The following is a 15,962-nucleotide window of genomic DNA, read 5'->3' as shown; positions in this document are numbered from 1 at the left end:
CAGTATCCTTTGAATTGTTAGCTGAATAAAGAAAAAAAAAGCCTTAAGTTAGGTGATCCTTTTAATGAGTTTAGAATATCAGTACCTAGCATTTCACTTTATTGAACTTTAGTTCTTCTAAAATATTCCCACTCATATTAGGGTTACTCAATTGATAACAGCAAAATGAGAACAGGACACTTAAGTAATTCTGTTGTGCTGTATGTTTTAAGTATTATATGGGGCATACTGATGCTCAATTTTTTTTTTTGCATTTCAGTAATTCAAATTTTGCAGAATATCTCTGTATTTTTATCCCATGGTTCAAATCCAGGTGTTACTAAATGGATCATTGTTTTTCATTATTCTCTTTTTTGGTAAGGTATAGAAGTGAAACTATATATGCTTATTTATATTTGAATATACCTATTTGAGTTTAGATAGAACTGTTAAATTATGACTCCATAATAAAATTCTGCACATTTTTTTTATCTTTGTTTCTGATTCTGATAAATTTTGACAATGTGTGGCTGGGGGTATAGCTCAGTAACAATGTATGTGCTTTCTGTGGCTCCAAGGGAAAATAATTTATATATATATATATATATATTATATCTATGTATATTGGAAATTGTTTTTTTAAAATTTTTTATTAGTGAATCACCATGAGGTACAGTTACAGACTTAAAAACTTTCATGCTTGCATTTCATCATACAATGGTCAAGTACCAATCCCTCTACCAGGGCCCATTTTCCACTACCAGTGGTCCTAGCATCCCTTCTACCACCCCCACCCCGTCCCCTCAACCGGATCCCACCTCTGTGGCAGGGCATTCCCTTTTGCTCTCTCTCTCCTTTTGGGTATTGTGGTTTGCAGTAGAAGTATTAAGTGGCCTTCATGTTCGGTCTATAGTCTACTTTCAGCCCGCATCTCCCATCCCGAGTGGGCCCTCCTAGCACCCTTTACTTGGTGGTCCCTTTTCTATCTGAGCTGCCTTTTCCCCCAGCAGGTGAGGCCGGCTTCTAAGCTATGGAAATTGTTTTTATTTTAAGAAAGAAAGACAATGAACTAGTTCATCCTGTTGATTCAGTAAATTGTTTTCTCCTGGTGTAAGGGGCCATTGAAATAGAATGTAGAAAAACATTTGCTTAGCTATTAACAAGCTTAGCTATTAAAAAGTTGGGTTTAGGTCTAGAGAGATAGGCCAGTGGGCTGAGCACATGCTTTGATTGCAGGATGCCTGGATTTGATCCTAAGCACCAGAGGTCCCCAGAGCAATGTCAGGAGCCACCCCAACACTGATCCAGCTGTAACATCTGAGCACCACTGGAGGTGACCCAAACCTTCACCCCACAAAAATAAGTCTGGTCAAAAAATTTAGTTTTGGGGTGGAGTGATACCACAGCAGGTAGGGCATTTGCCTTGCATGTGGCCGACCTGGGTTGGATTTCCAGCATCCCTTATTGTCCCCTGAGCATCGCCAGGAGTAATTTCTGAGTGCAGAGCCAGGAGTAACCCCTGTGCATTTCCGGGTGTGACCCAAAAAGAGAAAAAAATATTTAGTTTTGTTGATTCTTTAATGTATTATGTAAACGTTGATTCCTTCTCTTTTTAATTAAAATTTAAAATATTTTAATGGAGATCTAGTGTAATAAAAATAATGTATACAAGTGTTTATATTAAAAACTGTAGAAGATAGACATTCATAATTTTATACCCTTTGATCCCGGAAGTAACCTCTTAACTAATTAGATGTTAACTATTTTTAAATTAGTAAATAATATCAAGGTGCTATTTGAATGTTCTATTTCCTCTCATGATTTAGCAACAATTTTTGACCCTCACATTAATAGTTTATTACAATGGTGGTATGAAAATTGTATTTCTTGTATCATCATTGTTTCTGTATGTGGTAGCAGATAGTCTTCATTCCCCCCCACACACACACACGCCTTTTTTTTTTTTTGAGCCATATTCAGTGATGTTCAGGTAGTGGTGGGGTGCCGAGAATTTAACCTGGGTCATTCACATATAAAGATGTGCCCTACCTACTGTACTATCACTCTGGTCCCTGATATTACTTGAAGCAACTTTTCTTTTTGTCTATTTTTTATCATTTATCATTATTATTATTATTATTATTATTACTATTCCTTTTTGCATGCCACCTTGGATTCACAGATTTCTTTTCAAATTATTTTTCCAAATGCTCACATTGTCTCAAATTTGAAAGACATTTATAATACTTACACATTTTCTATTGCGTATAATTCTACATTACATAACATTGTACACGTGGTTTCTATTTGTGGAGATATTTCTTTAGAGCACATGATGGCAGAGGATTTGTGGGTTAAGGGTAAATAGTAAAGGTAAATTCAGTTCTTCCTACTTTGCACTCTCTTACTTTTTGTTACCTGCTACCCACGGCCTCACCTAGGTATGTGTTGTCAACATTGGGTATGATGGACAAGAAATGGAATTCTCAGAGAATAATCTATTGGCTTCAATAGTATCTAAGTAGCTTGTGTGTGTATTTAAACTGTATTGCTGTCTTCACACATTTCTCTATGGATGCCTAGTCATTTTTTTCTCAGTGTCCTTTAAGGGTACTCTAGTTTTCATTACAGCCTGGCCAAGGGAGTCTAAACTTCCTTGGGTCATCATGAAGAGATCAGCCAAAAAGCAACTCACATCTCCCATGGAGTCCAGGTCATTATCCAAAAGGTCATCAGTGAGTGAATGAATAAACATATTGATGTGTGTATAATGAACTCAGGAATAGGAAGGAATGGCTTGTTGATTCAAGCAGTGAAACAGATGAATTTCAAAAAAATAATTCAAAGTGCAAGAAACCAACATAAAGGAGCCCAAGTCATAGCAGTACTTAAAACATTTGTTAGTGCCATGAAAAAGACACAGAATTGTATACCATTTTACCACCTATTGATAAGTTTTAGTAAGGATATGAAGCAAAGTGACAGCCGTTAAAGATTATTAGCTGTAACTGCACAAGTTGCATGAGGTTTAAATCACATCTGATGCAGAAATAGGCCTCCTTAGACAACGATTGAATGTGGGACCTGTAGTTAAAATGGTCAAATGTTAATTGAGATTAGTTGCCTTCTGCATTACATCCCATCCAATCTGATGTGCTTCTACCGAGATTGAGATGTCAGTGCTCCAGGAGGCCCAGAATTTTTAAAGGGCCTGGAGTTAAAGGGATACCTGGAGTTAAATTTTTAACTGGATATTGACTTTGTTGTGTGTATGTGACTGCTGGGGCTTCCAAAAGTACTAGGAGGTAGGGGGAGGTAGCCCTTCTTGGTGCCAAGAAAAACCTGGAGATATCAGTCACAAAACCTGCATATCTGCATTTTTCAGCAGATTAATTTCTAGGTCAGAATTGTAGGCATTTTATTATATTGTATTAAATGGTCTTAATTTCCTTTTCCACATAGGTCAGAATCATATAGTAATCACAAATTGACTCTCACTGATTTATTTTCTGACCATTCTTTTGCCATTTCTTTTTTTAAAAAAATTTATTTTATTTTTATAAAATTGTTCACAAAAATTTATTACATTAATATCCCAACACCAATACTACCACCATTATACCTTCCCACCACCATATTTTGAGTGTTTCCATCCTGAGTCCCAAAACCTACCCCCAAAGCAGGATCTAAATAATTTATTTTGTATAGCAGGTGATTCATAACAAGCAATATACTGTCACTGTCCTTCTATTGTTCATCAATTTGCTCGAGTGGGCCCAGTAACATCTCCATTTTGAGACTTGTTATTGTGTTTGGCATATCGAATACGTCACGGGTAGCTTGCCAGGCTTTGCCGTGCGGGCAAGATACTCTCGATAGCTTGCCGGGCTCTCCGAGAGGGGTGGAGGAATAGAACCCGACTCGGCCGGGCTGGCTGCACGCAAGGCAAATGCCCTACCACTGTGCTATATATATATATATATATATATATATATATATATATATATTTGTTGAGATTGGTTGCCTTCAACTTTATATCCCATCAAATGTGGTATGCTACTCTTGTTACGGGTTGGAGCGATAGCACAGCGGTAGGGCGTTTGCCTTGCACGCAGCCAACATGGCCGACCCGAGTTCGATTCCTGCGCCCCTCTTGGAGAGCCCGGCAAGCTACCGAGAGTATCTCGCCTGCACGGCAGAGCCTGGCAAGCTCCCTGTGACGTATTCAATATGCCAGACACAGTAACAACAAAGTCTCCAATGGAGACGTTACTGGGCCTGCTCAAGCAAATCGATGATCAATGGGAGGGCCTTTACTTTACTTTACTTTACTCTTGGTACATCAGTGGTGTAGAGTATGAGATGTCATTTAAAATTCAGGAATTCTAAAAATTTTAAATATGGTTATACAGCTGAGTTTAGTTTAATTTTTTTTAACTGGATGGTGAAATTAATTTTTTCTTAACTTGGGGTCCAGGGTGTTGCTCTGTGTTGCTCCCTTCCGAGAGATTTATTTTGAGTCTCTGGATCATGGCCGTTAATGAGCTATTGTGCCAGAGGCAGTTTGTGGGTATGACTACCAGGCTGCCAGAAGCACAGGACACGGAGGGGGGGGAGGGGGAGGAGGGGGGAGGAGGAGAGGGGAGATTTGCTCATTCCTGACTCAGTGCATGCCTAGAGATTTCAGTCACAAATCCCTCATACCTGGGATTTTTAGTAGAATCACTCATGGATGAGGCTCTTTAAGCCTGTGGAGATTGACCGTGTATATGGCAGCGATTGAGTTCTGGAGGTTTTTGGCTCCCAGGGCTCTTTTGGGGTGCAGGGTTTTTTGCCATTTCTTAAAGTTTAGATGGAACAAGCAATATAAAGTAAATTTGTTATGTGCCTAAAGGGTAGGTTAATATTGGGAGGGAAACTGGGGATATTGGTGGAGGGTAGGTCACGCTGGACGTTGGAACAATAAATGCCAGAAACAACTACAGAATGAACAACTTTGTAAATCACGGTGTTTTTAATAAAAATTAATTTAAAATAAAATAGTAAAATGGAATCATATCCAATGCATTGTTGATCCAGAGGTCTCCTTAGTCTAGATAGTGACAGACAGGGCTTAAACTCTTGTATACAGCCCCATATCACGAGTTTTTTTTTTGGTTCTTTGGACATTGTAGATAAAAATGTCTAAGCCATTATCTCCATCTATATCTTCTGCATGGGAACCCATGTGGATGTATGTCTACATATTTTGAACCCCTGTGTAAAAATATGTTAAAATTTATTTTAATTTTGTTACGTCTAGAAATCCTTTTGATAAAATTTCTAGCTGTTAGATATCTTTCACATCCATTGTTATTTAAAATTGATGGAAAAAGCAACCATGCTTGTGACCATTGTCCGTTTGTTTCCCTCCATAATCAAAAAGCTCTTCAAAGTATTCCTCTTATGTTCATGGTATTTAGGGGCATCTTCTGGGGACTTGTTCACAGTAGATTTGTTAGATTTTCAGCTAGCTGTGTTTACTATTGGAAAATCTGGTTCTTTTTCAATGGAGGGGCAGACTTGGAAAGACACAGACCTATATGAAGACTGAACTCTTGTGAGGGTCTGACAGCTCATTAGCACACTTGTTAGTTTAGATACTAAGAAGATTATTTGACAGAATGGGATTATAATGTGTATATTTTGTCTTTGCAAGACACACTGGAGCTGCCAGAGAAGGTATCTACAACCTCACCAAAACCTTAGCTATTGAATGGGCTAGCAGTGGAGTGAGAATCAACTGTGTTGCCCCGGTAAGTAAAGGTTTGCTCTGAATATATTTCTGTGTGCCTCCAATTATACTTGCATTGTAGATGAGTTCTTTAATGCCCCTATAAATGGGACAAGGTTAACTTCTGAAATGTAGAAAAGCTTTTTGTATTGGGGAAATACTCTTTGATTTGCAACCAGATTCTCAAGAAGGTTAAATCAGACCAGTGATTCTCACTTTCAGCTGTACATTAGAAGTATCTGTGAAAAGTTACTTAAAAATAGTGACATATAGGTTTACTCCCAACTATGTTTTCCAGGAATCTGTAGTTTGAAAAACACCAAGAAAATTCAACTGCATGGTGAAGATTGTAAACTACCTCTTTATTTTTATTTTTTTAAAAACCAATTTTATTTTTTTTGTCTTTTTTTTTTGTTCTGTTTTGTTTTTGGGTCACACCTGGCGATGCACAGGGGTTACTCCTGATTTGCACTCAGGAATTATTCCTGGTGGTGCTCAGGGGACCATATAGGATGTTGGGAATAGAACCCGGGTCCGCCACATGCAAGGCAAACGCCCTACCCGCTGTGTTATGGCTCCAGCCCCTGTAAACTACTGCTTTAAACAATAAATTCATCCAGATTATTGTGTTGTTTCTTGTTATATCATAAATCCCTCACTGGGAGAAGAAACTTCAGGTCAAAATTCTTGGAAGTTTAATTGGAATTCTCAGTTGAGAATTATATCTGAGTCAAGAAAATATATCTGATATATATATATCGACTATTATAGAGGAAATCATTGTATGTTTAAATCCAAAACAAAAATTTTCTCTCTGTATGCATTTTTATATTTCATTTTTTATATAGTTTAAGCTTGCTTGAGTATTACATAATAGCTAGGTACTCCAAAAAAGACATTAAATGAAATACCTCATCTTGCAAAACTCAGCCAAATGTCTTTTATAATGTCATTACCAAATCCAGTTTCAGCATTTGCCATTTGAAGTCTATTATACAAGAGATTAGACTTCATTTGAGAAAAACAGGTTTATTCAGGGCTTGGCAACCCTAGAAGATGTTGTACTTGTCCCAAAGGACCATCTTGCTTTCACATTGGGGGGTAGTTTTTTTTTTTTAATATAGGGCAGGTTGGGAGAGAGAGAAGAAAATTGTGGGGTCTGTGGCAGAATGGAGTCTGATAAACTTCAGCAGTCTTCTCAGAGTGCCTGTTTGTTCCTCCATGGGGACAAAAGGAGTTCTTGGGTAAGAGGAAGAAGCTTCAGGAATCCCTTCAGAGGTTCTCTGGTTCTATCTATCCTGCTCTCTCTATCCAGAGCTGAACCTGGTTAAACATCAAACACATACTTTACCAGAATAGGGAGGCAACACAGAGTGAAAGGTTAGAAGAGATTCCTGAGGCCCAAGATGTAGTTTCTAATGTGTGCTTACAATGGTGCTTACAATGGTGCTAATCATCCCCTTTTCAGAAACTCCTCATTTGTGGAGTTGATCTTTGGATCTACCTCTAATATTTATAAGCATTGCAATCCATGCTTGCCCAATGGTAACAAAACATCAACTGGTTTTTATAAGCTAATGGAAATGTTTCATATCTAACAAATTTTATTATTTTTTTAAATTTTTATTAGTGAAACACCATGAGGTACAGTTGTAGACTTACAAATTTTTGTGCTTGGGTTTCAGTTATACAATGATCAAACACCCATCCCTCCACCAGTGCCCATTCTCCACCACCACTGATCCCAGTATCCCTCCCACCGCCCATCCCCCCATACCACCAAATTTTATTCTTCTAGCCAAAAATTTCAGGTCATTTCTGGTCTCATTGCTGATGTTATATAACCCATATCATACTAAGACAGTCACAAGATTTATTTTTTATTTATTTATTTTTTTATAATTTATTTCTTTATTGAATCACTGTGGGAAAAGTTACAGAGCTTTCGGGTTTAGGTCTCAGTCATGTAAATATCAAACACATTTCCCTTTACCAATACTTATTTTTAACCGGGAACCCCAATAGAACCCCACCTCCCACCCCTCCCAATTCCTGTGAGGCAGATGAGTTCTAGTTAATACTCTGTCTACTTTGACTAGATACATTGTTTCGATAGAAGATGCACAATTATTGTTTAGAGTTTACGACCCCCAATCAGACATGCTGAAACAGCGTTGTGAAATGATTTGCTTTCTACAACTTGGTTTAAGAACAAAATGATGCCCTCAATCATATGATCATCTAATCTTTGACAAAGGTGCAAGAAATGTGAAGTGGAGTAAGGAAAGCCTCTTTAACAAATTGTGCTGGCATCACTGGACGGCTACATGCAAAAAAATGGGCTCAGAACTCTGCCTAACACCATGTACAAAAGTAAGATCAAAATGGATTAAAGACCTCAACATCAGACCAGAAACCATAAGGTACATTGAAGACAAAGTTGGCAAAACCCTCCATGACATTGAGGCTAATGGTATTTTCAAAGATGCCACGCCATTGGCTGAGCAAGTGAAAACAGAGATAGATAAATGGGACTATCCTAAACTAAGAAGCTTCTGCACCTCCAAAGAAACAGTGACCAAAATACAAAGACAGTCTACAGAATGGGAAAGAATATTCGCCGAATACACATCTGACAAGGGGTTGATATCAAGGATATACAAAATACTGGTTGAACTCCACAAGAAGAAAACATCCAACCCCATCCAAAAATGGGGCAATGAAATGAACAGAAACTTTCTCAAAGAAGAAATCCAAATGGCAAAAAAACACATGAGAAAATGCTCTACATCATTAATTATCAGGGAGATACAGATCAAAACCACAATGAGATACCATCTCACACCTCAGAGACTGGCCCACATTCAAAAGAACAAAAGCAACCGTTGCTGGCACGGATGTGGCGAGAAAGGGACACTCCTTCACTGTTGGTGGGAATGCCGACTGGTTCAGCCCTTTTGGAAAACAGTATGGACGTTCCTCAAAAAATTAGAAATTGAGCTCCCATTTGACCCAGTGATACCACTCCTGGGAATATATCCCAGAGAGGCAAAAATGTGTAGTCGAAGTGACATCTGCACCTGTTTGTTCATTGCAGCACTCTTTACAGTAGCCAGAAACTGGAAGAAACCTGAGTGCCCAAGAACAGATGACTGGTTAAAGAAACTTAAGTACATCTACACAATGGAGTACTATGTAGCTCTTAGAAAAGATGAAGTCATGAACTTTACATACAAGTGGTACAATATGGAAAGTATCATGCTAAGCGAAATGAGTCAGAAAGAGAGGGATAGACAGAAAGATTGCATTCATCTGGGGGATATAAAATAACAAAATATGAGATTAATACCCAAGAATAGCTGAGATCAACACCAGGAGGATTACTCCATAGCTTAGAGGCCAGCCGGGTATTTAGGGGAAAGGACAGTTCAGATAGAGAAGGGAGCACCAAATGGAGGGTGTTTGGAGGATCCTCCCAGGAGGGGAGATGCAGATTGAAAGTAGACTGGACTGAACATGTTTGCCACTCAATGCGTCTTTTGCTGATCACAACACCCAAAAGGAGAGAGAAAACAAAAGGAAATGCCCTGCCACAGTGGCAGGGGGGGATGGGGGGAATGGGGGGGAGTGATATTATCCTTGGTGGTGGAAAATGGGCACTGGTGGAGGGATGGGTATTTGATCATGGTATGACCGAAATCCAAGCACAAAAATTTGTAAGTCTACAACTGTACCTCATGGTGTTTCACTAATAAAAATTAAAAAAAAAAAAAAAGAATAAAATGATGTCTCGCGGCGGTGATAGTGGCTGTGCGGTTTTGGATTTCTGCTATTTTACTTATTAACCCTGGAAGAATTTCTATTAAAAGTTAGATAGTTAAGAGATTGGTTTCTGTGCTCTGGAGCCGTGGCCGTTCCGGAGAGCCGCTCGTGGGGGGCAGCTGGTGACCTCGGTCGGGCGTGAAGGACAGCCCATTACAACCCCCTTCCCATGAGGTCCCTGCCGCCTCCACCCTCGGCTCAAACCTGCTCTCCACAAGGCTCCCGTGCGGCCGCCATCTTTCTTTCCAGACAGTCACAAGATTTATTAAGGATCAGATTGAGTTCCACTCTTAATTTGATGCCTCTTAATTCTCTAACAGTGTACTTCATGAAATCTTTATCATGTTTGTCTTCCAAAGAACTTTTTAGGTTTAGTGTCTAAATCTTAATACTTCTAGAAGACGTCATATCCTTAAACCAGAACTTATGAATTGTTTTATTGAAAATCAGTGTATTTGGACTGAAGAAACAGTATTGCAGGTAGGGCACTAGCCTTGTATGTAGCTGACCTGAGGTCAATCCCTGGCATCCCATTTGGCTCCCTGAGCTCTAAGGAAGGGGGGGGGGAGAGAGAGAAAGAGAGAGAGAGAAAGCCAGTGTATTGTCAAAATTTAATTGGACTGATTATTACCTCCACTTTCTTCATCTTTCTTTGACTCCTGTTTCCTCTGATTAAGTTTTGTTTTAGCTATGAACCAATGACAAACAGCTTTAGCCCATATTATATAGGTCTTGAGTAATTTTCCTGTCCTTATAGCCCCCCCCCTTAGAGCTAATAGAAAATAAATAATTCTTTATTAAAATTCCATTTTTATCAAGGCACTGTGATTTACAATACAGTTTAACAATATTTTATGTATACAATGTTGTCACACCACCCTCACCCCCAGAGTGTCAGTGTAGCTAACACTATACCATAGGCTAACTCTCAGATTCTGTTGCCATTTCTTTCTTCTTGACAATGTTTCTGTATATTCCACACATGACAGAGGTCATTCTGCATCTCTCCCTCTCCTTCAGACTTCCTTCACTCAGCATGATGTCCTCAAGTTCCATCCATAGACTGGGAAATTGCCTTATTTCATCTTATAAAATGATCATTAATGAAAACTGTCGTGAAATGTTTTATTTGTGGTTGTGTTCTTGGTTAACAGTCATGAAAATACTGCATGTTCCAAGTCTCACTTGGCCATGGTACTATAAAGCTATAAAGCAGAGCAGTGCAGCCAAAGAGGAATTAAACCCTCTGTTCCCAATCAATTGCCTAGTCATAGAATTATACTCTCAGAAATTCTGTCTTTCCTGAAAAAACCTAAGGCTCGCCTGTTTATTAAGATAGAGAGAGTCCCAAAATAACTATTCAGCTCATCCAGGTATGTGACCAGCTGAGCTTTGACACTGTTGAAAGAAAAATGCTTAGAAATGTTAACTTCTATTACTTTTAAGTCAATTACTTTTTGTTATTACTTGAGAGGCTGTTTTTATGTCTTTGCAGTTAAGTTGAATTAATTATATGTACTTTATTCTGTTCCCTTTTTATTTTTTATACACAGGGAGTAATTTATTCCCAGACTGCTTTCGACAACTACGGTCACTTGGCAAAAGACTTATTTGAAGCGCATTTTGAGAATATCCCAGCTAAAAGACTTGGAGTTCCTCAGGAGGTAATGTCATTTCTAATATTGATCTAAATTACTTTATATATACACATATATACATACATATGCATATCTACTTTGGATGTTTGTAATATTTGGGGTACTTTTGATGTTGCCTATTTGACTCATAGATAGTATCATTCCTACTGCTACCAAACCCTTTCCCTTCTTCTTCCTGGCTCTGAGAATATCCAGTTGTGCTTTGAGTGCTTCAACAGTTTTTACTCAGGAGCGAGTGCCCTGTTAAGGAAGAATACCATGCCTGTTGTGTCATTGTACCTTTCAGCTACATTGTTTTGTCTCCTGGCATTTCTTGGTAAACACGACCCAAAGTCATCCAGGCAGTTATGACAATAGGATGAGCCACGTGTGTTTTCCTTACGGTGACCAGATTAAAGTCTGCAAAAATCAGCCACTTAAGTAGTATCAGCAACTGTCCTAAAATGCAGTAAAAGCAAAAGAAAAATCTTTGTAGTTAATAGTAATAAAGAAACTAAAACTAAAATAGGAGTATTAGTATTTGTGTGTGGGGGGGGAGGACCACACCCAGTGGTAGTCAGACCTTACTCCTGGTTCTGTGCTCAGAGACCATCTGGGGTATTGACAATCCAGCCAGGGGCAGCCACATACAAGGCAAAAGCCTTACCTGCTATACTGTCTCTCTGGCTCAAAAACCATCTAATTTTTATTATTATTTTTGCTTTTGGGGTCACACCCGGTGATGCACAGGGGTTACTTCTGGTTCTACACTCAGGAATTACCCCTGGCGGTGCTCAGGGGACCATATGTGATGCTAGGAATTCAACCTGGGTCGGCCGCGTGCAAGGCAAACGCCCTACCCGCTGTGCTATTGCTTCATCCCCCAAAACCATCTAATTTTTTTTAAAAGAAAATGTGTTCCAATTCCTAAACTCACTTCCATGATTCATCTATGTATATCTTTCCAGAAATTTACTCTGCATGCACAGAATATCTGTCATATTGATTTTAAAAAATAGAATGTTTGTGTTCTTTTCTTCAACTGACACATATGTACCAAAATATATTTAAGCAAGTTCTAGTGTGTATTTTATTTGATTTGTATTTTTAGTAATATAGTGATTTTCATTGATTTTTTTTGTTTGTTTGGCTTTTGGGCCACAGTTGGCTATGCTCAAGGATTGACTTCTGACTGTGCTCAGGAATCACTCCTGGTGACACTAAGGGGACAATATTTAGTGCTAGGAATCGAACCTAGTTGCATCACTTGCAAGGCAAGGGCCTACCTTCTGTATTATCTCTCTGGCCCCTACTACTGTGATTCTCTTGTGAGCATGATCAGGCACCCCAGTCCGAGAGAGTACTTCCATGAACTGGATTTCTTGAACTAGATTCAATGTTTATTAAAATTTTTTAATAAAAAAATCAAAAATTTTTTTTGGCTGGAGCAATAGCACGGCATGTAGGGCATTTGCCGTGCACGCTGCCGACCCGGGTTTGATTTCTCCATCCCTCTTGGAGAGCCCAACAAGCTAACGAGAGTATCCTGCCCGCATGGCAGAGCCTGGCAAGTTTCCCGTGGTGTATTTGATATGCCAAACACAGTAACAAGTCTCACAATGGAGACGTTGCTGGTGCCTGCTCAAACAAATCGATGAACAAGGAGAACACAGTGCTACAATGCAGTGCTATTAAAATTTTTAAGACCCTTAAGTATTTGGTGATTCAGATTAATTAAAAGTATATTCAAAAAATTCAATTTTTCCCTGAAAACAGGAATTTTTAAAAGAATTTATCCATATAAATTAAATTTTCATGTAGATCACTCCTTTTATTTATATCAGTTGTATTAGAATTTGAAATTTCAGCATTTCTCTCTCTTGGGGATTCATCCATATCTCAGCTTGACATGTGTGCGTTGGTCTGTTTGTCTCTCTACCCTTCTCCATGTAGTTCTCCAGATGAAACAATTTTGCCTCATAGTTTTGCATCTTTCTGAGGTTCCTTTCTGAAAGGAAGGCAACTTTTTTAAATAAAAAATATTTTTAAAGAGAATTTGAAACCCCACATTGTATTAGAAATTCAAATAGAGGAATGGTCACGGTCACGGTCCTCCCGTTGTTCATCGATTTGCTTGAGCGGGCCCAGTAACGTCTCCATCATGAGACTTGTTGTTACTGTGTTTGGCATATCAAATACGTCACGGGTAGCTTGCCAGGCTCTGCCATGCGGGCGACATACTCTCAATAGCTTGCTGGGCTCTCCGAGAGGGGCGGAGGAATCGAACTCAGGTCGGCCATGTTGGCCACTTGTAAGGCAAATGCCCTACTGCTGTGCTATCGCTCCAGCCAAGAGAGGAACAAGAAATATTTATCAGTTCACTTAAAATAAGGTATTTAGGTATTATGCATTAACATAAATAATAATGAAAAAGTTACATTAAAAAAACTCAAATAATATTTTACATTTGTTTGATTTTTTACAAAATTCTATAATGTGCCTTTGTTGAGTATAGCTGGACTCCAAATTGCCTTTGCATTTAGTCTGTTATAGTGTGTTGTCTTGGCTAAAGCATATGAAGAAAAATGGACTTTATGAAGATATGGACTTAAGAAAGGGAAGACCATTTTAATGTCCTTTCTTAAAATTTTATTTTTTTGATCGTCAACAAGCAAAAAATTCTTTTTTAATAATAAATTATTATTTTTAGGCACTGTGGCTTACAATAATATATTTATGAGAGTTTCTTGTATTTTGGAATCACTCCCAGTGGGTTCGGGGACCATGTGGGGTGCAGGGGATGGAATCTGTTTTGGTCACGTACCATGCAAGTGTTTTACTTACTGTACGGTCTCTTTGGCCCTTGTACTATAGTTTATTTAGCCATTACTTATTGTACAAGTGACTCAGATTGTTTCCATACTTTGGAAATTGTAAATAGTGCTGCAGTGAATATAGGAATACAGGAGTGTTTTTCAGAATGGGTCCTTGGGATGCTAAGGAGCAGAATTTCTGGGTCATGTGAAAGCTCAATTCTTAGTTTTCTGAGAAGTGTTCATATTGTTTTCCCAAAAAGGTTGGGCCGGTTGATAATCCCAATGATTCATCACAGCAGTGGATGAGGATTCCTCCCTCCACCCCCCCCCCCGCCACATGCCACATGCATGTCAGTACTCGTTGTTTTGTACTTTGTGATGTGTGACAAAGGGCAACTGCAGTTTCCTTAAGATTTCTCACTGCAATACGGTTGCTGACCGTTTTGTAATATGTTTGCTGTTGAAGGTCAATGGTTTTTCTTTCTTACAGGATATTTTACACAGAGATGACTTTGAAATACCAGGGGTTAGGCTCCTGGAAATTTTGTTTTTAATTTATTCACCATGTCACCGTGAGATACAGTTACAAAGCTTTTACGATTGAGTTTCAGTCATGCAATGTTCCAACACCCATCCCTCCACCAGTGCACATTTCCCATCACCAATATTATCCCTGTATCCCTCCTGCCACCCCTTCCCCTGCCTGCCTTTATAGCAGACTCCTCTCTCTCTCTCTCTCTCTCTCTCTCTCTCTCTCTCTCTCTCTCTCTCTCTCTCTCTCTCTCTCTCTCTCTCTCCCCCCACCCCCTTTGGGCATTATCATTTATTGTTTCCAATACAGATACTAAGAGGCCATCAGTTTGGTTATTTGCCCACTTTCAGGACACATCTCCCTTCTAACAATTATTGTCATCCTGGTCCCTTCTCTGTCCCAATTACCCTGTCCCCCAGGCCTTGAGGTAGGCTTCCAACCATTCATTCTGACCCTTGTTTCTACTGTCCTTGGGTGTTAGTCTCTTACTGTGTTTTGTTTTTTTGTTGTTGTTGTTTATATTACACAAATAAATCAGTCATTCTGTGTCGGTCCTTCTCCTTCTGACTTATTTCACTTATCATGATACTCTCCACTTCCATCCATTTATAAGCGAATTTCATGATTTCATTTTTTTTCTGACAGCTGTACAGTATTCGATTGTGTAGATGTACCATATCTTTAACCAGTCATCTGTTTGCGGTCACTCAGGTTGTTTCCAGGTTCTGGTTATTGTGATCAGTGCTTCAGTGAACATAAAATTGCAGATGTCATTTCTGCTGTGTATTTTTGCAGCCCAGGGGTATATTCCCAGAAGTGGCACTGCAGAATTACCTAGAAAATGTTGACTGAATTATGTACCTTAATTAAATATTGATACAGATGTCATTATACAGCATTTAAAACTCACATTTAATGTTTCACATTGTTCTTTTTGTTTTGTTTTGTTATTCTATTTTTGTTGTTGTTGTTTTATTTTGATCCACAGCTGGCTTAGGGCTTACTCCTGACTCTGTGCTCAGGGATCATTCCTGCTGGAATGAATATCTGTAGTGCCAGAGATCGAACCAGGGTCTGCCTCATTTAAAGCAAGCACCTTAAGCCCTGGTCTATCCCTTCAGCACCCACTTTCTTAATTCTTGAACAAGATGTCTACCAAGTGTGAATAACCACAGTTTGTTAGTCAAAATTCTGACAAGTGGAAAATGGCATGTCATGAAAAAAAGAGGCGAGTTCAGTTCACAACCCAAATACACGCTTAAATTTCTGTAAGATGAATTTTACGTCTGCAGAGGAGAGCTAAATGCTTAATTCACATCTCATCACCGTGGATGTTAAAAGATGTTCATTCCATGGCCAAGGCTATCATGGTCAGTAATTACCTATTATCTGTGTAGTTTTAG

At 38.8% G+C, this 15,962-nt stretch overlaps 1 protein-coding gene across 1 annotated transcript in view; it reads left to right on the top strand.

The window, feature by feature from the left end:
* Positions 1–15,962, top strand: part of PECR (peroxisomal trans-2-enoyl-CoA reductase) — a 41,650-nt gene that overhangs the window by 18,967 nt on the left and 6,721 nt on the right. Inside the window, exons 5-6 of the mRNA XM_056111580.1 lie at positions 5,678–5,774; positions 11,128–11,238. Coding sequence (XP_055967555.1) covers positions 5,678–5,774; positions 11,128–11,238 — 208 coding nt within the window. The remainder of the gene's footprint in view (positions 1–5,677; positions 5,775–11,127; positions 11,239–15,962) is intronic.

This window comes from Sorex fumeus, unplaced genomic scaffold (assembly GCF_029834395.1).
Source record: "Sorex fumeus unplaced genomic scaffold, SorFum_2.1 ptg000014l, whole genome shotgun sequence".
NCBI lineage: Eukaryota > Metazoa > Chordata > Mammalia > Eulipotyphla > Soricidae > Sorex > Sorex fumeus.
This window is presented reverse-complemented; position numbering and strand designations above follow the sequence as displayed.